General features: G+C 38.5%; 1 protein-coding gene across 15 annotated transcripts in view; it reads right to left on the reverse strand.

The window, feature by feature from the left end:
- Positions 1–25,200, reverse strand: part of SLMAP (sarcolemma associated protein) — a 153,598-nt gene that overhangs the window by 61,848 nt on the left and 66,550 nt on the right. For all 15 annotated transcript variants that reach the window (XM_081247441.1, XM_081247439.1, XM_081247437.1 and 12 more), the window contains exons 3-5: positions 8,146–8,218; positions 4,067–4,103; positions 2,351–2,413 (exon numbers count right to left, since the gene is read on the reverse strand). In XM_081247441.1, the coding sequence (XP_081103567.1) occupies positions 2,351–2,413; positions 4,067–4,103; positions 8,146–8,218 (173 nt within the window). The remainder of the gene's footprint in view (positions 1–2,350; positions 2,414–4,066; positions 4,104–8,145; positions 8,219–25,200) is intronic.

Consider the following 25,200-nt stretch of genomic DNA (forward strand, 5'->3'; position numbering starts at 1 on the left):
CCCTGGGAAATCATTTTACCATATTTCGCATATGAAAAGTGAAGCTTAGATCAGATTAATCTCAAAGTTTGCTTCTACCTCTAAAAATGAGAGATTGGGCTTCCCTGGTGGCACAGTGGTTGAGAATCCGCCTGCCATTGCAGGGGACACGGGTTCGAGCCCTGGTCTGGGAAGATCCCACATGCCGCGGATCAACTAAGCCCGTGTTCCACAACGACTGAGTCCACGCGCCACAACTACCGAGCCTGCGCGCCACAACTACTGAAGCCCGTGCGCCTAGAGCCCATGCTCCACAACAAGAGAAGCCACCACAATGAGAAGCCCGCACACCACAATGAAGAGCAGCCCCCACTCACCGCAACCAAAGAAAACCTGCACGCAGCAATGAAGACCCAATGCAGCCAAAAATAATAAATAAAATAAATTTTTTTAAAAATGAGAGAGATCTAGGTCAATTAATGTGACTCCCTACTGAATGGTAAACAACTACTAACATTTACAGCATACGTTCTATGTGCCAGGCACTGTTCTAAGTGCTTTACATGTATTAATTCTTTTTTTTTGTTTGTTTTGTTTTGAATATTTATTTGACTGCGCTGGGTCTTAGTTGTGGCACACAGGATCTTCATTGCGGCATGTGGGATCTAGTTCCCTGACCAGGGATCGAACCTGGGCCTCCTGCATTGGGAGCTCGGAGTCTTAACCACTGGACCACCAGGGAAGTCCCTTGCAGCTTGTGGGATCTCAGTTCCCCAAGCAGGGATCAAACCCGGGCCTTCAGCAGTGAAATCACCGAATGCTAACCACTGGACTGCCAGGGAATTCCCTGCATTAATTCATTTATTCTTTGCAATTCTGTGAGGTGAGTGCTATTATTATACACATATCATAGATGAGGAAAATGAGGTACAAACAACTTTCCCAACAGGTCAGAAGTTAAAGCCAAAGGTCAAATACAGGGAATTCTGGCTAGAGTCTACCTACTAAACTGCAAGTGTGTAAAACCACTTTTCAATCCACCATTACATTATGCCCAGTAGAAGGTAAGATCTGATTAATGCGTTGATAATTTTCACAGATGTGTACATTCCTAACTGAGGTACAACTGCTCTTAGTGATTGACCTATAAAAGAATGTAGGGACACAGGATCACTGGTTTGGTCCTATCATTTTAAACAAAAGGCAACTGAAGACCTACATATGTAAACTGACTCACCCAAGGTCACAGAACTCATTGAGTAGGAGCCAAGATAAAAACCTCAAATCTCTAAACTCCTGATTCAGGGTTTTCCTTAATCATGCTCCCTCACTAGAATAATAACCATAATCCGGTCTAAATCTACCAAACTCAGAAAAAAAAAAAAAAAAAAAAGAAAAGAAAGAACAACCACTTGTTTTCTTTTTAGAGATCTGTACGGCTCTTTAAATATGGCATTAACTTCTTCAGGAGCCCATTCTAAGCATCTGCCCTACCAAGAGATCTTTCTACAGATTGAGCAGCACAGAACAGTAGTTAAGATAGAGACTCTGGGGCTTCCCCAGTGGCACAGTGGTTGAGAGTCCGCCTGTCGATGCAGGGGACACGGGTTCGTGCCCCGGTCCGGGAAGATCTCACATGCCGTGGAGCGGCTGGGCCTGTGAGCCATGGCCGTTGAGCCTGTGCGTCCGGAGCCTGTGCTCCGCAACGGGAGAGGCCACAACAGTGAGAGGGCCACATACCGCAAAAAAAAAAAAGAGAGACTCTGAGGTCTGACTTGTCTGGGTTCAAATCCCAGCTCAACCACAGAACTCGGTGTGTGATATTGTGCAAGCTATTTAAACTTCCGTGTCCCTCAGTTACTCCATCTATAAAAATGGGAATAAAATATGTACCTTACAGGAATTTTGTATAATTAATTCATTTATTGTATAATAAATGAATTAATATAGGTAAAGTGCTAAAGTCTGCTAGAGTCTGGCATATAGTAAGTGTTGCATAATTATTTGCTATTAATAGTTAATATTTTAATAGTTCATATTATTTGCTATTATAGCTATTAATAACAACCAAAATCTCTCCGGATTTAATTTTATTTAAAAGTCACCTTTGGATAAAGAACAACTGTGGAACTTCCTCATATGTGAAGAAAAAAACTTCTCTTGTACAGAACCTTATCTTCTCTAGACTTAACAATCGGATTTTTTAAATCCTTTTTTTATAAGACCTGTTTTTATTTTTTTTTGTACTTTAAAAAGATATTTCTTTTGTACTTGTATCCAGCCAGTATTTCTTTAGCCTATATTTGTGAACTAGCAAAATCAAATCTAAGTTCTGCTTTTAAAGACTAAGAATTCTCAAGATTTATTTTACCTGAAGATACTGAGAAAGCTGGAATAGTTCCTGAGAGTACATACTTGCAGTGTTAGCAGCAACCTAGAAACAAAATGACACACCATCGACAGTCACACAAAATATTTGCAGAAGACATTAAAGCCAAATCAAGTCCTTGCAATGCCTATTTACTGAAATATGCAAAATAAAAATTATTTTTTAAATGAACAATTTCCTTTAGTTTTCAAAATATTTCTGCTCCATGTCTAGAATGTATAAATGGTATTGTATTATGCTGATCAGTTTGGGATTTACAAGCAGGATGGTGCAACAAGTGCTACCCATGAAAACATTCCTTGATAAACTAAATCACAAACTTACGGCACAAAGGCAATACAGCCTTTTCTTTACCCAGAAATAATACCTGCTAAATCAACAGATCTACATTTTCCCCTTTAAAATTCATTGTCAAATAGTTCTTCAATATGTCAACAAGTCACAATTCGTTTAGAAGTAGCCATTTTCAAAATGATATTTGTATGTGGGCGCGTGGGGAGAAGCAGGACACGAAATACAATATTTTGTCCAATGGCCAGAGGCAATGAAAAAAGGTCTTTTTTTCCTTTAAACTGTAGGTAGGTTTTAAGAAGAAAAAGATGGGAAATAATAGTGTTTAAACATTAAAGTCACATCCAAAATGCTTAGAACTCAAAGAGTATTGGAAGAAATAACTTCTATAAAGGGATTCTCCTGGGTGTGGAATATAGAACCACAGAGTTATTTTTTTAAAAAAGGCACTAACAGGTTGCTGTATCATTCATTTATCCATATTCTCAACACTGCCCAAGCCTTATATGTTAACTTATTAGTGATGTTAACAGCATCATTCCTTATTAAGCTCAGAAAGTCTATTTTTACTAAGATGCTAAGTAGAAGGCAGAGAGGTGGCATTATTTTTTTAAAAGTTAGTCCTAAATCAGCAAGGCCATTATTTACTTCTGAAATGACTCTTGGTATTGCTGAGGTTGATGTTTAACCACTTTCACTTCTAAAAAAGGAATCTAACAGAGAACTTCAGTTTCAGGTAGGCTTTCATTCTTTATCCAAATGGAAGGAAAAAAAAGTCAAATGTTTTCCCCAATAGTTTAGTTACTTTACTAAGAAAACTCAACATACACTTTAATGACAAAAGATACAAGAGCTTTTTTTTTTTGCTACTTAGCAATGATATCTACAGTTTAATACACCATTATTTCTGAACAAAAGAAAAATATTTTCTAACAAGTAATTACTGCAAAGTTTCTGTCCAAATCAAGTTAAAACTGATCTTCAAGAACAATTAAAGAGGAATTGCTGTACGCCCATATTTCTGTGTTATTTCCATGTGTAGGTATATTTTGAGTAAATTATCTGGGTGCAAAGCTTTAATAAATATTTCTAGGCAGAAATGTATTATAGAATAAAAAGTAGTAACTAACACTTCTTACCTATGGCTAGGCGCAAAACAAATGCTTCTAGTCTAGAGTCAGCCACTGACTTGAGATAACAAAGGCTTTGTCCTAAGAAACATCCATCCTAAATTCTCCAGTTTTTGAAGATCAGACTAGAATAACTATACAGCTATATGCATTCTTGTATTTTTGTTACAAAAGAGAAGTAAGTTTCTAGGCAAAGCATATTAAAAATGAACAAACAAACATTTTCAAAAGCAATATAGCTGAATCAGTTTGGAAAAAAGAATCATCAGCAACTTACTTTGTCAACAGGACTTGGTAATGGAGCATGGATGACACTGAAAAGTAAAATTTAGAATTTTTATCTAATTTCCTGACAACAGAGGAAATAGAGTATGACAGTACAAGAATATCTTAAACCCCAAAGTTGACACACTTGTTTTCATATAATTAAAAGAATGTGAATTATTTTTTAATCCTTCATAAACATATAGAATTGTTAGAAAACAAGGTAATAAATACACAAAACTTTTACACATTAATGTATTTCTAAACACAAATTCAAAATCCAAAACGTATTAAATGCCCTTGCTGGATCTACTATTAATGAGGGTTATGGTGAATTCCTTGGTTATAAGAACTTCTAAACAGAAAAGAAACACTCCTTAAATTATCCATTTAAAATTTTAGAATGTGTAAATTAAGTTCTCTTAAAATTAAATACTTCTATACAGAAAGCCTTAAAAAGCAAAGTTCTACTGTAAAGAAGGCTATAATTTGAAAATACATTCTAGTGGAGAACAACTTCAGCAAACCAAAACATTAGTACTACTCTTCTCTACCCAGCCACCTCACACACTGAAAGCTTACATGTAGTTATGAATCTAACTCAGTATATCACTTTAAAACTAAACAGTAACACAGTATTAATTGGTATTAATTGCCTTTTGGGCCTTATAAAGTACATAAGAGGCAGTACAGTGTAGCAGTTAAGCATGCAGGCTCAGAAGCTATACTGACTGGGTCCAAATTTTGGCTCTACTTACCAGGTATATAATCTTGGGCAAGTTATCTAACCACTATAGGTCTCAGTTTCCTCATCCATAAAATGGGGATAATCATAAAACTAACCACATAGGGTTACTGTGAGTATTAAATGTGTGAATATAAGTAAAGAGCTTAAAAAGGTACCTAGACATAGTAGCACTTGATCACTACTACCGCTCCCATGAGAACAGAGCCGCTAAGGAAGCCAGGGTTCCTGTCTTACAAGCACTGTAAGATACTGTAATTGGGTTGGGAGGGTGAGTAGACGGAGCACAGAGCAAGACTGCCACCCATAGCCCCTACCAGTTGCTCCTCACTCCATATCCTAGAGGCCAGTCTGGTAATGGTCTGCTTGATGGTTGATTAGGTAAAGTTCCTAGATTCAACAGGTTAATCACATGTAAGTTGCTGACAAACTGATCTTGCAGGACTTAAAAATAGGGATGACAATTCTGATTCCATTGTAGTAACTGCAAATATCCTAAGAATATTTCAATTCAATTAGTCACAAATACACTAAGATGCTGAATAAAATGGAATATTAAGTATTAGCCCCCACTTCCCTTCTGAGCTCCCATGATATCCTGTACAGACCCCCACTGAGACCATATAATCCCCTGTTCTACTCCTTTGATTTCACATCTGTGTTCTCAGCACTTTGAACAATTCACCTCTGCCTCCCCAGAACCTATACAAGGCCCTAACAAATCTGGTGCCTAATGAAGGTTTAAAAAATTACATACAGCTTTAGTTTTTTTTCCTCTGCCCCATAAAAGTGGAATAGACGTTTTAAATATGCTTCTTTTTCTTGATTTTATACAAATAATACATATTGACTAGGGAAAATGTGTGAAGTAAAGCATGAGGAAATAAATAAAAACTACCCAATGCCAGCACCCAGATATAGCCATTTTGGGTATATACCTTTTCTCTGTAGATATGCACATACAGGGAAATGAACTTGAGAAAGTCTAAATAGAAGCAAATGGTATTAATGGAGGTTTTTTGTTTTTTATTTTGGCTGTGCCGAGCCTTCATCACAGTGCCTGGGCTCTTTGTTGCGGCGCACGAGCTTCTCTAGTTGCAGCACGTGGGCTTAGCTGCAATATATGGGATCTTAGTTCCCTGACCAGGGATTGAACCTGGGCCCCCTACACTGGGAGCATGGAATCTTAACCACTGGACCACCAGGGAAGTCCCCGGAGGTTTTGTTTTTGTTTTTTTTAAACCAGTTTTCTTAGTGACCCAAGTACAAAACTTTCCGTTCTCATGAAAATCTGGTTCATAAACAAAAGGCTAAAAATCTAGCAAAACATTCCATAAGTGATATATATTTGTACTTTACAAAAACTATTGTGGATACAGGTGTATTTTGTTTGAATTATGGAAAAAAGTTCATATGCAACAAGGAACTGTAGAAGGAAAACTTATTTAGTGTTAGGGTGGTGGGATTATAGGCAATTTTTCTCTGTTTCTTATTATTTGAAAATTATTTGTGCAATAAAAATAAAAATCAAGGAAGAAAAAAGAATCAGCTTTTTGAGAACGGTATACCTACTGAAGACCTTAAAAATATTAAATGGTATGTATACAATGTACCTTGAACTCTAAGCATCCTGGCATACTTAAAAGCATCTTGATTGCTAGAAAATATTAGATTACAAGAAGAGAAACAGTATTCATCGTGTGCTCATTATGCACCAGGTACTACACTAAACTCTTTAAGTGTACAGTCTTGCTTAATCCTCCTCATAAAATTCCTGCTCAATAGGTACTATTATTAACTTCATTTTTCAAATGAGAAAAGGGAGGCCTGATCAAGTCACAGAACAGGTGGAGTTGGGCTTTGAACCAGACTATCTACCTCTAAAGACCGTTCTGATCTTCCTCCAGCTCCAGGATTGCCTGTTCAAAATTCATCTTCTCCAAAAAGTCAACCAGATTACACACAATGAAACTGGCAGCAAAATTTTAAATGATGCTAACATTTAACCACATAAGAAAAACCAAACAAAGAGAAGGAAAAAGGGACAAAGATGAAAAGCACTGGGGAAACAAGAGGGATAGGAACACAATTCACTGATGCAGACTTTGAAAAAATTCATATGCCCTATTGGATGGAAGCTGAGAACAGACATGACCCTTTATGCAGCTGCTCAAAGCTTTTGAATCCATGAAAGAAAAATCTCATTATCAAATACAAACATCCAGGTCTTTAAGAAGCCATTTGTTATTAGTTGATTAATAGTTACTCTTATTTTTAAAACCTTAACTCTTGACTAACTCATATTAAAAGCTAAGTCACATTAATGTTCCCAAAGTTAACTATATTTTTAATAATTAAGCTATAATTTAGAATAGGGAACAGATTAACATTTTAAATTTAAAATGTTTTAAATTTTCTGTTTTATTCAGATATCCTGAAAGGTTTAAAAAAAAACAAACTCCAACTGAAGCATAATATACAATAATTCTAATGAAAGCACTACCATAGTAATAAGAGGATCTCTCTCTGCTTCCTTTTTCCTTCTCTTTCCTACTCACTACTCTACTTCACCTTCAACTTACTGCTGCTCTCAACCTCCCACCCTCAGATATTTGTTTCTGCTTTTGTAGGACAGAAAATATTATGCTGGGTGTAGAAACAAGCCTCTACCATACCCAATATTCATATTTATTCAAAATAAAAAATGCTTCAGTTTAAAGACTGTTTAGCTCCCTCTAACACTTCATAATAATACTCTGTGAAAAGTACAAGATCAAAATGTATTTATGCTTACATTTTAACGTTTGCATTTTATGAGCAATTTTTCCCTCTCAAGTTTGTCCTCCTCTAAGTGACCTTTCCACTGCTTCTTTAAAAAAAGAAAAAACTACAGAATTGGAAAATCCCTCCAAAACCTCCCACCAATATAGACTACTAACTGTGTCAACATCCTTAAAGTCCTTTAAGATTATGACACTGGCATTAACTTCAGAGGCAACCATAGTTTAAGAAGTCATATATGAAATGCAGATCAAAATGAATACAATTATCACTCATCAATAACTTACATAGTCCAAATATTCTAAAAAACTAAATTTCCAGCAAATATAAGTTATAAAGTTAATTTTGGAAACAAAATAACTGTGCCTCCTTACACATTATTATTTACTAGAATTGTAACTAATGTGAAAAGCAATTATACTGTAGTATATTATAGTCCAAAAGTACTATATCAATTTTCTAACATTATTAGAATAATCCTGAAGTATAAACAGTATACTATCATCTAGATTATTATTAACCAATGTAATGAATACAAAAAGTTCATAGCTCTATATTATACTCACTCTGAGCGGAGCCGGGCTTCCATACCATCTGGTAGAAAAAGTTTTATTGTGGAAACAATACACCCATGGGTAACTGGTTAAAACAAACAAATAAGATGGATAAAATAATTGTATAAAAATATAAACCTTCATACCTCTCATGTCTAAACATATATTTTATTCTTAAATATAATAACTTCTGGGAAAGAAAATAATTTTGGTGGTTTACGACAATATTCATTCCCCTGGAGAAAATCATTCCTATCCATAATGAATCACAACTGCAAGGCAGAATCACAGATAAAATTGCTTTGAAAAGTGTCCTAACGTCCAATGTTATAGCAACAATGAACCAAGGTCATTGGAGTATATGGAAATACAATTGAGGGTCAGGGTGGGGGTGAGGGGGAGACGCACTTTCCCCTCTATATGCTAGCATCAAAACCTAAGCACAACTAGTGGGGCTTCCCTGGTGGCGCAGTGGTTGAGAGTCCGCCTGCCGATGCAGGGGACACGGGTTCGTGTCCCGGTCCGGGAGGATCCCACATGCCGTGGAGCAACTAGGCCCGTGAGCCATGGCCGCTGAGCCTGCGCGTCCGGAGCCTGTGCTCCACAACGGGAGAGGCCACAGCAGTTAGAGGCCCGCGTACAGCAAAAAAAAAGAAAAAAAACCTAAGCACAACTAGTACCCAGTTTAAAATTTAGCCCTTAGTCCTAAATCTCCTGTCCCCAACCTATAACTCCTATCCATACCTCACAAAACTCTAAAGTTCTGTATAATAACAGCTTGGAATATGCCATTCAATACCCCATTTTATGAGCGAGAAAACCAAGACCTCAGACAAGTGAAATTGCTTCTACAACTCTCTGCTATTAAGTATCAGAGCTGTTGGCTAGAACTCAAGTCTGAAGTTCCCAGTTCAGTATTTAAAATTACGCTTTTGTTTTTTCGGTGGTTGTTTCCTCCTCCACCTCCAAACATCTTTATATAACATTACATCAGTCACTTTGTAGATAGCTTCTTTTTTTTTTTTTTAAGGCTTTTAATTTATTTATTTATTTATTTATTTTTGGCTGCTTTGGGTCTTCATTGCCGCACACGGGCTTTCTCTGGTTGCAGCGAGCAGGGGCTGCTCTTTGTTGCGGTGCATGGGCTTCTCACTGTGGTGGCTTCTCTTGTTGCAGAGCACGGGTTCTAGGCTCACGGGCTTCAGTAGTTGCAACATGCAGGCTCAGCAGCTGTGGCTTGCAGGCTCTAGAGTGCAGGCTCAGTAGTTGTGGCTCACTGGCTTAGTTGCTCCACGGTATGTAGGATCTCCCCGAACCAGGGCTCAAACCCGCATCCCCGGCATTAGCAGGCGGATTCTTAACCACTGTGCCAGCAGGGAAGTCCTGTAGACAGTTTCTTATCATTGCTTCTTACTTCCTCCTTCTTCAGAAGATTTCAAGAGACAAAACCTCTCAAAAGCAGTACTTGTACAGAGCTTCTCTTTCTTTTACAGAAAAAAATTATTTTCATAGTTTAAAAGTTGATGGTTTTGGGGACTTCCCTGGTGGCGCAGTGGTTAAGAATCCACCTGCCAATGCAGGGGACACGGGTTCGAGCTCTGGTCCGGGGAGATACCACATGCTGCGGAGCAGTCAAGCCCGTGCACCACAACTACTAAGCCTGAGCTCTGGAGCCCACATGCCACAACTACTGAAGCCCACAGGCCTAGAGCCCGTGCTCCACAACAAGAGAAGCCACCGCAATGAGAAACCCGTGCACCACAATGAACAGTAGCCCCCGATCGCCGCAACTAGAGAAGTCCCGCGTGCAGCAAGGAAGACCCAACGCAGCCAAAAATAAATAAGTAAATACATAAATAAATAAATTTATTTTTTTTAAAGTTGATTTTTTTAAATTTCTCTGTTCTTCAGATATTACGTCCTTCAGGGTTCAAAGAGTTAATTCATTTAGTTTAACAAACTCTAATTAAAAGCTAATGTAGGGTGATGAAACTCTCTGCCTAACACAGCAATTATCGCCACGAATCACTGACCTTCATTTCAGGTCTCACCCTCCCGTCTTGCTACCATAGATACGCTATACAAAACCAAGCTACCCGCATCTCCAAATTTCTTACTTTTCATAACCCCATGCCTTTTACACAAGCTGTGCTCTCTGTCGGTGATGTCCTTTATCCCCTTGACTGCATAACCAAAGGCTATTTATCCTCCAGGGTCAGACTTTTTACTTCCTTTACTAAAGTTCAATATCTGAGCTAGGTGTCCCCAGAATCTATGTCTACTTATAACACTAAACACACTGCATTGTGAATATTTACCATTTCCACAACCATTGTCTGACCAATTAGAGTCAACTCTCTGGGGGTAGCAATGACTGTTGCTTCTCACTTTTTAAACCTGGTAATTAGCAGAGTTATCTGGTACAAAGAGGGTATTTAATAAATGCTCAATGAATGTCAAAGAACATGTCTAGTTAATATTTTTAATTTCCATTACTCAGAGGAGAAGGTATCTCTTACCACGAGGACAATAGTGTTCATCTCTACTTGCAAGAAGCACCTAACTGCCTCCTTTCCCTGGCAGAAGACAGGGAAGGGATGGATTTATCCCAGCTTGATGGCTCCCCCAGAGATTTACTATAAACAGGCTACAATAAATAGAGGATCACAAAACAAGAAGACCCAGCAATACTGATAATTTACCAATATATTTAAACTGATAATAAAATTGTTTTTTAAAAAATGGTACAGTGGGGCTTCCCTGGTGGCGCAGTGGTTGAGAGTCCGCCTGCCGATGCAGGGGACACGGGTTCGTGCCCCGGTCTGGGAAGATCCCATATGCCGTGGAGTGGCTGGGACCGTGAGCCATGGCCGCTGAGCCTGCGCGTCCGGAGCCTGTGCTCCGCAGCGGGGGAGGCCACAACAGTGAGAGGCCCGCGTACCGCAAAAAAAAAAAAAAAGGTACAGTGAATTACAGAATAAAACTGTAGTGCCAGAGCTGGCAGCCTACGACATGTTACATAAGGATTTCTTCTGCTCACATATATCACGCTGAAGCCCAGCAACTGGACCAATGTACAGATCTGTGAGATGAACCAAGGGCTAATACTACCTGGGCAGTTCGAGGTTGCTGTACTATTGAAAGCAGTTAAAGATCATGTCTGACTAAGCTGACAATCTAGTCTAGTCAAACCTGCCTTTGGAAAGGTTCTTGTGACAACTAGGTAAACAGATACATAGAAATGTTAGTAATCTTTTCAATTTGCAAAAGGCAAGTATTTAAAGCAACCTGACAAAAATGTTTCATTCTAATACTTTTATTAATGACTCAACCTAGCAGCATTTCCTAAAATGGAGTGCTAGCAGGTATTAACAAAAAAGGATTTTGGGGTCAGAAGAGTTTGGAAAATACTTGGTTAAAAGACATTTAAAGAGTTTTTATTTATTTAAACCACAGGCTTTCTCAGAGCTTAATGGGTTTTTTGTCCATAATGAGGCTCTAAAGGTTAGATGTGTTTTCCAAACTTATTTGACCATTGAGAATCCCCGCTCCCCTTTTTAGGAACACTGGAACTGGCTCTATGGTATAACATATATGGTATACATGGTATTATGAAGAAACTACTTTGGAAAATACTGCTCTAAAGCTTTTTTTTTTTTTTTTTTTTTTTGCGGTACGCGGGCCTCTCACCGCTGTGGCCTCTCCCGCCGCAAAGCACAGGCTTCGGATGCGCAGGGCCAGCAGCCACGGCTCACGGCGGCTCACGGGCCCAGCTGCTCCGCAGCCTGTGGGATCTTCCCAGACCGAGGCACGAACCCGTGTCCCCAGCATCCGCAGGCAGACTCTCAACCACCGTGCCACCAGGGAAGCCCAGCAATTTTTTTTTTTTTTTTTGCCGTATGCGGGCCTCTCACTGCCGTGGCCTCTTCCGTTGCGGAGAACAGGCTCCAGACGTGCAGGCTCAGCGGCCATGGCTCATGGGCCCAGCCGCTCCGCGGCATGTGGGATCCTCCTGGACCGGGGTACAAACCCGTGTCCCCCGCATCGGCAGGCGGACTCGCAACCACTACGCCACCAGGGAAGCCCCTAAAGCATTTTTGAAGCACTTTTAAAACAAACTTTGCTCTCGAAATTCATCCAGAAACATTATTACTGTCATACTGCCAAGATTCAAAACCAAAATTAATTGTAAAACACAACTTTAAAGTTTTTTGGGCGGGGTAAGGAGGCTGCAGGAACACTGCCATGTTAAATGTACACATGTATTGTAAGCTAAATGCAAATTTCAGAAACGTTAAAACATGAAAAACATGTGTCGAGGGAAAACAAGGTATCTGCAGAGAAAAATCTGCAATTACCTGCTGTATTTACGGCACTTTATTAAAAATCAGAATTAAGACTATACAACCTGACGGCCATTTAAATGAGTTCTTTCTCTGTTATCTTATACAGATTATTTATTTTGCTTTTGAGTTAATATATTTACTTTATGATATATAGTCAGCCTTTTCTATTACCTCTTTACACATACACCACTTAAAGAACCAATGTTCACTATGACAAGTTTAAAAACTGTTTAAGACCCTGGACTGGGAGACTGAAACTACTAGTATGTTGGAGTCTGGTTCTGTCTCCTTCCCTGCATTGAGTAGGAAGGTCAATACCACAATCTATTTGAGTAGGTTGAAGGGTCTCTTGAGATGACCGGCAGTAACGGGAAGTAAAACTCCAGAGACACTAAAAAAAAAAACAAGACCCAAATGAGAGGTTTTAACATTTCCAGGATGGGAAATTATTCATATGATTGCCTTTTTTAAAAAAATTATTTATTTATTTATTTTTGGCTGCTTTGGGTCTCTGTTGCTGTGCGCGGTCTTTTTCTAGCTGCGGAGAGCGGGGGCTACTCTTCGTTGCAGTGCATGGGCTTCTCATTGCGGTGGCTTCTCTTGTTGCGGAGCACTGGCTCTAGGCGCATGGGCTTCAGAAGTTGTGGCTGGAGGGCTCTAGAGCGCAGGCTCAGTAGCTGTGGTGCACGGGCTTAGGTGCTCCGAGGCATATGGGATCTTCCCAGACTGGGGCTCGAATGCTTGTCTCCTGCATTGGCAGGTAGATTCTTAACCACTTTGCCACCAGGGAAGTCCCTCTAATTGTCTTTTGACTGCAATCTAAAATGAAAGTTACCAAACCTTCATTCTGGTATTTTTTGCTACATAAAGCTTCTAAGACTGTTTTTTTTTTTTTTTAAGGTTAGAAAAGAGACAGGGCAAGTTAGCTGGATAGACAAGTACTCTTCAAATTAAGAAAAAAATTTTTTAAACTTGAAGTATAGTCGATTTACAAATGTTCTGTTAGTTTCTGGTATACAGCAAAGTGATTCAGTTATACAAATACATACATGTTCTTTTTTCATATTCTTTTCCATTATGATTTATTATAGGATATTGAATATAGTTCCCTGTGCTATACAGTAGGACTTTGTTGTCCATTTTATATATAGTAGTCTGTATCTGTTAATCCCAAACTCCTAATTTATCCCTCCCCCACCCCCTTTCCCCTTTGGTAACCATAAGTCTTTTTTCTATGTCTGTAAATCTTTTTCTGTTTTGTAAATAAGTTCATTTGTGTCATATTTTAGATTCCCATGTACAAGTGCTATCATATGATATTTGTCTTTCTCTATCTGACTAACTTCACTTAGTATGATAATCTCTAGTCCATCCATGTTACTGCAAATGGCATGATTTCATTCTTTTTTATGGCTGAGTAGTATTCCATTGTGTATATATACTACATCTTCTTTATCCATTCATCTATCTATGGACATTTACGTTGCTTCCATGTCTTGGCTACTGCAAACAGTGCTACGATAAACACTGGGGTGCGTGTATCTTTTCAAATTATGGGTTTTCTGGAGTTTTCTCCAGATACATGCCCAGGAGTGGGATTGCTAGATCCATATGGCAACTCTTTTTTTAAGGAACCTCCATACTGTTTTTCCATAGTAGCTTCACGAATTTATATTCCCAACAACAGTGTAGGAGGGTTACCTTTCCTCCATACCCTCTCCAGCATTTGTTACATGTAGGCTTTTTAATGATGGCCATTCTGACCAGTGTGAGGTGGTACCTCACTGTTGGTTTTGATTTGCATTTCTCTAATAATTTGCAATGCTGAGCAGCTTTTCATGTGTCCCTTGGCCATCTGTATGTGTTCTTTGAAGAAATGTGTATTTAGGTCTTCTACCCATTTTTTGATTGGGTTGTTTTTTGTTATTGAGTTGTATGAACTGTTTGTATATTTTGGAAATTAAGCCCTTGTCGGTGGCATCGTTTGTAAATATTTTCTCCCAGTCTGTAGGCAGTCTCTTCATTTTCTTTATGGTTTCCTTTGCTGTGCAAAAGCTTATAAGTTTGATTAGGTCCCATTTGTTTATTTTTGCTTTTGCTATTGCCTTAGGAGACTGACCTACGAAAATGATGGTACGATTTATGTCAGAGAATGTTTTGCCTATGTTCTCTTCTAGGAGTTTTATGGTGTCACGTCTTATATTTAAGTCTTCAAGCCATTTTGAGTTTATTTTTGTGTATGGTCTGAGGGTGTGTTCTAACTTCATTATTTACATGTGGCTGTCCAGCTTTCTCAATACCACTTGCTGAAGAGACTGTCTTAGAAAAACTTTTTTTGAATTGATATTCTATCATCCTGTCTTCATTTGTGAGCTGGAGTTCAGGGATTAAAAGAAACATTTTCTTCAACTACTTGTTTATCTCAGGTATAATTCCTACAGGAAAGGTAACACAAATGCTTTATTCTTCTCTTTATCTGTTTTCAGAATGAGAAATGGGTTTCCTAAGTTCTTCCAGAGGTGATCAAATATTTTTCTCTCTTTGAGTATCATTGTAACTTTATGGATTTAAACATATTTGATATATTTCAATCCACTGCTCTTATTATTGCTTGATGCTCAAATAGTCTAATCTTTAATCAGTCAAAATTCCACGTTAATTCCTGAGTTCTTCTAACAGAAACTCAGCAGTCTTAAATAACTCCATTGCTTCTTGATACAACAAAAATCTTATAAATTCAATTTATACATTTTCTGCCCTAGATTCAGAGTCAGCTATTTCCCAGAGAAGTCCTGTTTCGACCTATTTATTTGATTAGAGGAATCCTTTATCTAGGTATGTGGATTAATTTGCTACTTTATTTCTCTTGGAGTGATATTGCTTGTTGGTTTATCTTTTGACTTGGTTGGTTCTTTGGCTTTACCTGTTGGCTCAATATTCACTGAAAACATGCTGGCTACAAAGGAGCATGCTGGGAATGACAGGAAAAACCAAGAGGACTACAACCAGGTCCTTGTCCTTGAGATTTCAATTCAGTTTGTACACACAACTAGAAATATCTAACATAACAACAAAGGGGGAAAAATGCTATAAAGCACTGTGGGAATTTGAAATGGACAAGGGCAGGGGCATTTATGAAGAGGGTAAAGAAAAAAAAAGAATAGGATTTCAAAAGCTATAAATGGAAGGAAAGGCAGAGAGAGTGGCATGAGCAAAGAAAAAGAAAATGAGAAGGATGTGAGCGAGTTGCACATCTAATGAGGGCAGCTGGAGGAGACTGGAGGGCGGAGGTAAAGAATACATTTCAAGGCCCTTTAGGTGCCAGTAGTTAACATGTATAGGTGCTAAGCACACTATACATGTTAACTACTTATGACAAACCATGTAAATAGTTACTTTTATGTTCTATTTTTACAGATGAGGCAACTGAAGTCAAAGAAGCTAAACTTGCTTGAGATCCCATTTTGGCAAGTGGCAGCGCTAGTATTCAAAAAGAGTTTATTCTCCCTCTTGCCTCTAAATAACGTTGCTTAACGTATATTAAGGGAAGTAATGGGAAATAAAATCAAAAGGTTGAATTGAGTCCACATTTTTGAGGGTCTCAAGTGTACAGGTAAGCATTTCAGACTTTATTCTACAGTATGACACAGCTACTTAAGGCTTCTAAAAGCAGGAGAATGATATGAATAAAGCTGTAACAGAAGAATATTTTGGAGGCAGTGGGTTGGCAAAATATGGTGGCCAGAAGTGGAGAGCTACTGTAACATTCTAGGTTGGCATCTGGAAAAACAAGTAGTAGCAGGGAAGGGAGACAAATGGTGTAGGTGACAACTGCTAAAGGTAAAGAAGAGACAGGATTCAGAAAAGATACCAATATTCTGAGCTAGAGTGTTTACAGAATGATGGAGCAGTAAATGAAACTGGGAAGTTAGTGGACTGCTCTAGTTTGAAGGTGGGAATTAGGCTTTGTACAGAGTAATTATAAGGTGAAAGTAGGACATACAAGAGGAAACAACCAAGCAAGCAGCTGGAAATACAGGTACAGAGCCAGGAAGTATGGATTCACAGCAGACAACATGAGAAGGGAAATTTGGGACTTGAGGATAAGGCAAAGCACATAAAACAGTTGCCAGAAACTTAATAGAGCAGAGTTCTTAAACCTAGTTGTCCAAAAGAACAACCCAAGACTTTTTAAAAATAGGTATGCCTGGGCTTCCCTGGTGGCACAGTGGTTAAGAATCCGCCTGCCAATGCAGGGGACATGGGTTTGAGCCCTGGTCCGGGAAGATCCCACATGCCTTGGAGAAACTAAGCCCGTGTGCCACAACTACTGAGCCTGCGCTCTAGAGCCTGCGAGCCACAACTACTAAGCCCACGTGCCTCAGCTACTGAAGCCCGCGTGCCTAGAGCCTGTGCTCCGCAACAAGAGAAGCCACCGCAGTGAGAAGCCCATACACCGCAACAAAGAGTAGCCCGGGCTCACCACAGCTAGAGAAAGCCTGTGCACAGCAACGAAATCCCAAAGCAGCCAAAAATAAAAATAAATAAATAAATAAATAATAAATTCATTAAAAAAAAAAATAGGTATGCCTAATAGAGGGAACCTACCTCAACATAATAAAGGCCATATATGACAAACCCACAGCCAATATCATTCTCAATGGTGAAAAACTGAAACCATTTCCTCAAAGAACAGGAACAAGACAAGGTTGCTCACTCTCACCACTATTATTCAACATAGTTTTGGAAGTTTTAGCCACAGGAATCAAAGAAGAAAAAGGAATCCAAATCGGAAAAGTAGCAAACTGTCACTGCTTGTAGATGACATGATACTATACATAGAGAGTCCTAAAGATGCTACCAGAAAACTTCTAGAGCTAATAAATGAATCTGGCAAAGTAGCAGGATACAAAATTAATGTACAGAAATCTCTTGCATTCCTATACACGAATGACAAAAAATCTGAAAGAGGAATTAAAGAAACACTCCCATTTACCACTGCAACAAAGAGAATACCTAGGAATAAGCCTACCTAAGAAGACAAAAGACCTGTATGCAGAAAACTATAAGACACTGATGAAAGAAATTAAAGATGATACAAACAGATGGAGAGATATACCATGTTCTTGGATTAGAAGAATCAACATTGTGAAAATGTTGTGAAAATGTACTGAAGCCCACACACCTACAGCCTGTGCTCTGCAACAAGAGAAGCCACTGTAATGAGAAGCCCGTGCACTGCAACAAAGAGTAGCTCCCACTCACTGCAACTAGAGAGAGAAAGCCTGCGTGCAGCAATGAAGACCCAACACAGCCAAAAATTTAAAAATAAATAAACAAATAAAGAACTAGAAAAAATTCACAATTTGTATGGAAACACAAAAGACCCCAAATAGCCAAAGCAATCTTGAGAAAGAAAAACAGAGCTGGAGGAATCAGGCTCCCTGACTTCTGACTATATTACAAAGCTACAGTAATCAAGACAGTATGGTACTGTCACAAAAACAGAAATATAGATCAATGGAACAGAATAGAAAGCCCAGAGATAAACCCACGCACATATAGTCACCTTATCTTTGAAAAAGGAGACAAGAATATACAATGGAGAAAAGACAGCCTCTTCAATAAGTGGTGCTGGGAAAACTGGACAGCTACATGTAAAAGAATGAAATTAGAACATTCCCTAACGCCATACACAAAAATAAACTCAAAATGGATTGAAGACCTAAATGTAAGGTCAGACACTATAAAACAGAGGAAAACATAGGCAGAACACTCTATGAAATAAATCACAGCAAGATCCTTCTTGACCCACCTCCTAGAGAAATGGAAATAAAAACAAAAATAGGACTTCCCTGGTGGCGCAGCGGTTAAGAATCCACCTGCCAATGCAGGGGATACGGGTTTGAGCCCTGGTCCAGGAAGATCCCACATGCGGTGGAGCAACTAAGCCCATGCGCCACAACTACTGAGTCTGCACTCTAGATCACGCAAGCCACAAGTAGTGAGCACTGATGTCACAACTACTGAAGCCCGCACACCTAGAGTCCATGCTCTGCAACAAGAGAAGCCACCTCAATGAGAAGCCCGTGCATCACAACAGTAGCCCCCGCTCACCACAACTAGAGAAAGTCCGTATGCAGCAATGCAGCCAAAATTAAATAAATAAATTTGCATATTAAAAAAATAAAAATTAAATTAAAATAAACAAATGGGACCTAATGAAACTTAAAAGCTTTTGCACAGCAAAGGAACCCATAAACAAGACAAAAAGACAAGCCTCAGAATGGGAGAAAATATTTGCAATCTGACAAAGATTAACCTCCAAAATCAACAAGCAGCTCATGCAGCTCAATATAAAAAAAAACAAACAACCCAATCCAAAAATGGGCAGAAAACCTAAACAGACATTTCTCCAAAGAAGATACAGATTGCCAACAAACACATGAGAGGATGCTCAACATCACTAGTCATTAGAGAAATGCAAATCAAAACTACAGTGAGGTATCACCTCACACTGGTCAGAATGGCCATCATCAAAAAATTGTAACAAACAGGGCTTCCCTGGTGGTGCAGTGGTTTAGAGTCCACCTGCCGATGCAGGGGACACGGGTTCGTGCCCCGGTCCGGGAAGATCCCACATGCTGCGGAGCGCTGGGCCTGTGAGCCATGGCCGCTGGGCCTGCGCGTCCGGAGCCTGTGCTCTCAACAGGAGAGGCCACAGTGAGAGGCCCGCGTATGGCAAAAAAAAAAAAAATTGTAACAAACAGTAAATGCTGGAGAGGGTGTGGAGAAAAGGGAACCCTCTTGCACTGTTGATGGGAATATAAATTGATACAGCCACTATGGAGAACAGTACGGAGGTTCCTTATAAAACTAAAAATAGAACTACCACATGACCCAGCAATCCCACTACTGGGCATATATCCTGAGAAAACCATAATACCACAATGTTCATTGCAGCACTATTTACAATAGCCAGGACATGGAAGCAACCTAAGTGTCCATCGACAGATGAATGGGTAAAGAAGATGTGGCACATATATACAATGGAATATTACTCGGCCATAAAAAGAAATGAAATTGAGTTATCTGTAGTGGGGTAGATGGACCTAGAGTCTGTCATACAGAGTGAAGGAAGTCAGAAAGAGAAAAACAAATACCGTATGCTAACACATATATATGGAATCTAAAAAAAAAAAAAAAAAAGGTTCTGATGAACCTAGGGGCAGGACAGAAATAAAGACGCAGACGTAGAGAATGGACTTGAGGACATGGGGAGGGGGAAGGGTAAGCTGTGACAAAGCGAGAGAGTGGCATGGACATATATACACTACCAAACGTAAAATAGATAGCTAGTGGGAAGCAGCCGCATAGCACAGGGAGATCAGCTCGGTGCTTTGTGACCATCTAGAGGGGTGGGATAGGGAGGGTGGGAGGGAGACACAAGAAGGAGGGGATACGAGGATATATGTATACATATAGCTGATTCATGTTGTTATACAGCAGAAACTACCACAACATTGTGAAACAATTATATTCCAATAAAGATGTAAATAAATAAATAAATAAATAAATACAAAGGGAAACAAACAACAACAAAAAAATAGGTATGCCTAGGTCCCACACCTAACAAGTCTCCTTCTTAGGGCTGAAGGGTGGGATCCACACATGTGTAGTTTTACAAAGCTCTTCAGGTAATTCTGGTGTATATCCTGGGTTGAGAAGCCATCATTTAAATGAACAAAAGAAGACTGCCATGCCATCAGACAGATTCTCTCAGTCAATCTGGCAAATTTGGCACATTCTATGTTGAATCAGCTTTGTGATTTCCGCTAGTAGCAGGAAAGTGGAAGTATGTAAAGCTTGTGGTGAAAGTTTCCAAGAGCTAGAAATAAGCAAAACAGCATGGCCAAAAATCACGGAGTAGTCAAGAAGTTGGTGAGAGTACCTCTGAAATGCCAATGATGGGTTCCAAAGGACAGATGGGTAAAGAAGCCTGGGGCTGAAGCTACTGAGAAAGATGGGCAAACTTGATGGCAAAAAAAGATGGTGCAAATGATTGGCAAGGGTTTCAGTAATAATTAAAGCACCTGACCCTGAGCTAAGCACTTTATGTTCACTCTTTCAGTGTTCACATTGAACACTGTGCCACAATGTGAACACTCAATATTATACCACAAACCTTCAGATAGCAGTATCATGAGTCCCATTTTACAAGATGCGGAAATTAAAGCTGAGACAGGTTAAGGAGAGGTAACTGAGTCACAGCAGAATAAAAAGGGCAGTGGGTAACAAGAAGGTTGCCAATACCCAATCCTCATATAAGCCTCCAGATTAGGAGGAAGGTTGTCAAAATATTAGTTGAGATGAGGTGGTAGAAAGAACTTTTGTAAAATGGCAGATAAAGATTTATGAGACGTTTGAAAATTTATTCAACCAATATGTGCCAGGTTAAGTGTGGAGAGTCTACAATGAAGACAGACACACTGACTGTTCTTGAACAGCTTGCAGGTTAGTGAGGGAGGCAACCATACAAAGAGGACGAGTACAGTGTGCAACAGGGACATGGAAGGGCATTTTGTTCAGCCTAGGAAGGTTTCTAGGTGAAGGAAAGATCATGTGCAAGGGCTTGAAGGCCAGAAGGGGCAAGACCTACTGCGGGGAGTAAAAGCAATTCAGTGCAGTTGTAGCACAAAGCAAAAGGAAGATACCATTTGCCTTACTCATATGACACGCCCTTTGTTCATAGAGGCTTAACCTAGGAACAGAGTGGGTAAAGTGGGACCTGGACTGATCAGCTAATTGGAGTTATATGTGAAGTTTATAGAACTAAATGGTCCCAAGATTTGCAACAGAGGGTTACTGTAATGTATGACCCAGAAAACTCATGCCATCTGAGCAGTTTGTGGGTTTGTGAACAGAGGAGTGGCCAGCAATCGGGTTGTTAAGGCTCCCATTCCAGGAGGATCTGATAGGTTGGCTTTCTCTCTTTCTCCCTTCCTTTTTCTTTTTCTTTCTTTCTTTCTTTCTTTCTTCTTTTTTTAAAAAAATCTATTAGAGGGCTTCCCTGGTGGCGCAGTGGTTGAGAGTCCGCCTGCCGATGCAGGGGACACGGGTTTGTGCCCTGGTCCGGGAAGATCCCACATGCTGCAGAGCATCTAGGCCTGTGAGCCATGGCCGCTGAGCCTGTGCGTCTGGAGCCTGTGCTCCGCAACGGGCGAGGCCACAGCAGTGAGAGGCCCACGTACCGCAAAAAAAAAAAAAAAAAAAAAAAATCTATTAGAAAGTCATCTTATTTGTTTGCAATAACATTTTATATCTATAGGGCAGGGTATTACTAAAGTGCTGACCAATGAATCTTCTCCCTGAAGCCACACTGTGTGGAAAGCCAAACATCAAAATCAGCTTGTTTTGGAGAGCTTGGAAAAGACGACACACTAATATGAACTGATATGTTCAATGACCTCAGACTCATCACATTTTTAACAAAAATCCTGATTTATATATACATCACACACAGATATAAAAACACTTTTATATATTATATATATATTTTTTTAAATTTCCTTTTACACATACATTATTTTATACAAATACATAAATGTCATATATCCTAGAGGGGTTTTATTTCAGTTTTGCTAGTCTTGCCCTTTTTAATTTGGCTCCCACTTCTCCTTTACTCCTCCTCTCCAATCATACTCCAGGAAGACTCACATTAATGACTAGTATGTATGCATTCTTCCATGTTTTCCCATGTTCATAAAATCATACACAAACACATGCATATAAATGTACATTTATAGGGACTGATGAGACTTTTTAAAAATAATGAAATTACTAAACATAATCCTTTCCTCACTCAACAATATATCTTACAAAAATCCCTGCAATTCATATAATACTAATGTATTCTTTTTAATACCTGCATGAAGGGAAATATAAAAATTATCCTTCCCTTGTTTTTTGTACTATGCACACTGATGCAAAAAAAATCCTTTCATAGATCCCCACAAACTAGTTTTTATCATTTCAAGTAACTAATTTGATATCCTTATTATAAATGTATTCAAAAGCATTATAGAGCCTCTGTCTCCTAGAGTAATGGAAATATAAACAAAAATAAACAAATGGGGCCTAATTAAATTTATAAGCTTTTGCACAGCAAAGGAAACCATAAACAAAATGAAAAGACAACTTACAGACTGGGAGAAAATATTTGCTAATGATGCTACCAACAAGGGCTTAATTTCCAAAATATACAAACAGCTCATACAATTCAATAACAGAAGAAAAAACCAACCCAATCAAAAAAATGGGCCCAAGACCTAAATAGACATTTCTCCAAAGAAGGCATACAGATGGCCAATACTCACATGAAAAGATGCTCAACATTGCTAATTATTAGAGAAGTGCAAATCAAAACTACAATGAGATACCACCTCCCATGGGTCAGAATGGTCATCATTATAAAGTCTACAAATAATAATTGGTGGAGAGGTTGTGGAGAAAAGGGAGCCCTCCTATACTGTTGGTGGGAATGTAAATTGGTGCAGCTACTATGGAGAACAGTACGGAGGTTCCTTAAAAAACTAAAAATGGAGTTACCATATGACCCTGCAATCCCACTCCTGAGCATGTATCCAGAGAAAACCATAATTGAAAAAGATACATGCACCCCAATGTTCATAGCAGCAGTATTTACAACAGCCGACACATGGAAGCAACCTAAATGTCCATAGACAGATAGACATAGACAGATGAATGGATAAAGAAGATGTGGTTTATATACATGATGGAATACTACTCAGCCATAAAAAAGAATGAAATCATGCTACTTGCAGCAACATGGATGGACCTAGAGATTATTATACTAAGTGAAGTAAGTCAGAGAAAGACAAATATCATATGTCACTTATATGTGGAATCTTAAAAAATGATGTAAATGAACTTATTTACAAAACAAAAATAGACTCACAGACATAGTTTCATTTCTGAATTTAATTTATTAATACCCTAATCAGGATTTTTTATCTATTGTCACAAATGAAATTAGTTACAATTTTCTTCTTTGTACTTTATCTGTATCAGAATTTGGCACTAATGACAGGCTGCTGGCTTCTTCAAAGGATTTTGAGAGCTTCCCACCTTCACCTATGTTGGAATATTTAAACAACATTGGATTTATCTGTTTTTTAGTAAGACCAAATTCGGCTGTGAATGCCCATTTCTGGTCAATCTTTAATAACTTTTTTAGTCTCTTTTAAAGAAATCAACTTAAAAGTTTCCTACATCTTGGGATAATTTTGCCAGGAAAACATTAATTTACTCTAGTTTTTTTTTTTTTTCTTTGCCATAGTTTGGCATGTAACAGTCTCTAATAATTCTTTTGGTATATCCCAGATCTGTGTTTATATCTCCTTTCTCATTCCTTATATTTTTTTAACCTAATAAAGGAATCAAGGCTTATTAATTACCTATTTTATTTTACTGTTTTGTTTTAAAGATCCAGCCTTTGGGTTTGTTTAATCCCTTTCAGAGTTTTTTGTTCATTTCATTAACTTCTGCTTTTTTATTTCTTCTTCCCAACTTCTTTTTCTTGTTGTTCTTTTTCTAATTTCTTCTAAGTACCAAGTTCCTTCATTGTTTGTCTTTCTTCTTTAATACGGAAAATATTTAAGATTATAAATTTTTATCTGAGTAAAGGATTTACTATATTTTGGTATGAAAGTCTCCTTTCCTTTCCACATAGTTTGAAATTCCCTTTTTGATGTCTTCTTTGATCCAAGAGTTATCCAGTAGTGTTGCACAATTTCAGTAGGATTTTCCAAGTGATATAAAGCTTATCATAATACTGTTTGGCATAGAGCATCTTTTTTTTTAATTTTTTAAAGCATATGTTTAAACAGTAATACTCAACTTGTGACACAGCTGTATCCCAAGAGGCCATGCATAATATAAGTCAACTTTTTGAAGGCAATAAATACCAAAAGAAACAACATTTTAAATGATGAAGAAATTTTTCTTTACTTTCCTTAAAGTTGGCACAAAAGATAAATTTTCAAAGAAGCCTGCAAGAATCTATGCTGTCAAAATAATATTGAACTAATAGTAACCCTGAATCTCAGAGTTGTCCTCTTAGCTTTCTACAGCATTTTCTAAAGTGGCCCCCACAGCTAGATGGGGAAGAAGAGTGGGAAGGAGTTTGGAACTTACCTACATCTTATAACAGTCACCCCCTTGGAGATCTGCATATATGTTAGCATGTTATAAGGTCGGAGAAGTCCTGACTATCTTTGGTTAACTAAGCATTCCTAAATGTATCTGATTACTTCATTCTTCTATCAATTAACACCTTTTAATTCTCTTTGTTTGAGAAATGCAAGCCAAGAAAATAGATATTCCTTGGAGAGAAAGACAGTGTAATCAAATTCTGTCTTCTCTGTGGGCTCCTCACAGCTGGGGTTCAGTAAATGTTTGCTGAATGACTTGCTAGCAGAGGAGGTGTGATGTGGCAACAGCAGATATCAGAGTGTCCACTGCAGCCGTTCTCAGTATGTTTACACATAAGTTGAGTTCTCTTAGTAAGGAGCACTCAATATTTTGCATCAAAATACAAACTTTCCGTTCTATTTTAAATTGTAAATGAAAATTCCTAAGACGTTGGCCCTACACACATCCAAATTTCAAAACCTAACACCTTAAAAAAACAAACAAGCAA

Source organism: Mesoplodon bidens (genome assembly GCF_964165515.1).
Source record: "Mesoplodon bidens genome assembly, chromosome: 10".
Lineage (NCBI taxonomy): Eukaryota > Metazoa > Chordata > Mammalia > Artiodactyla > Ziphiidae > Mesoplodon > Mesoplodon bidens.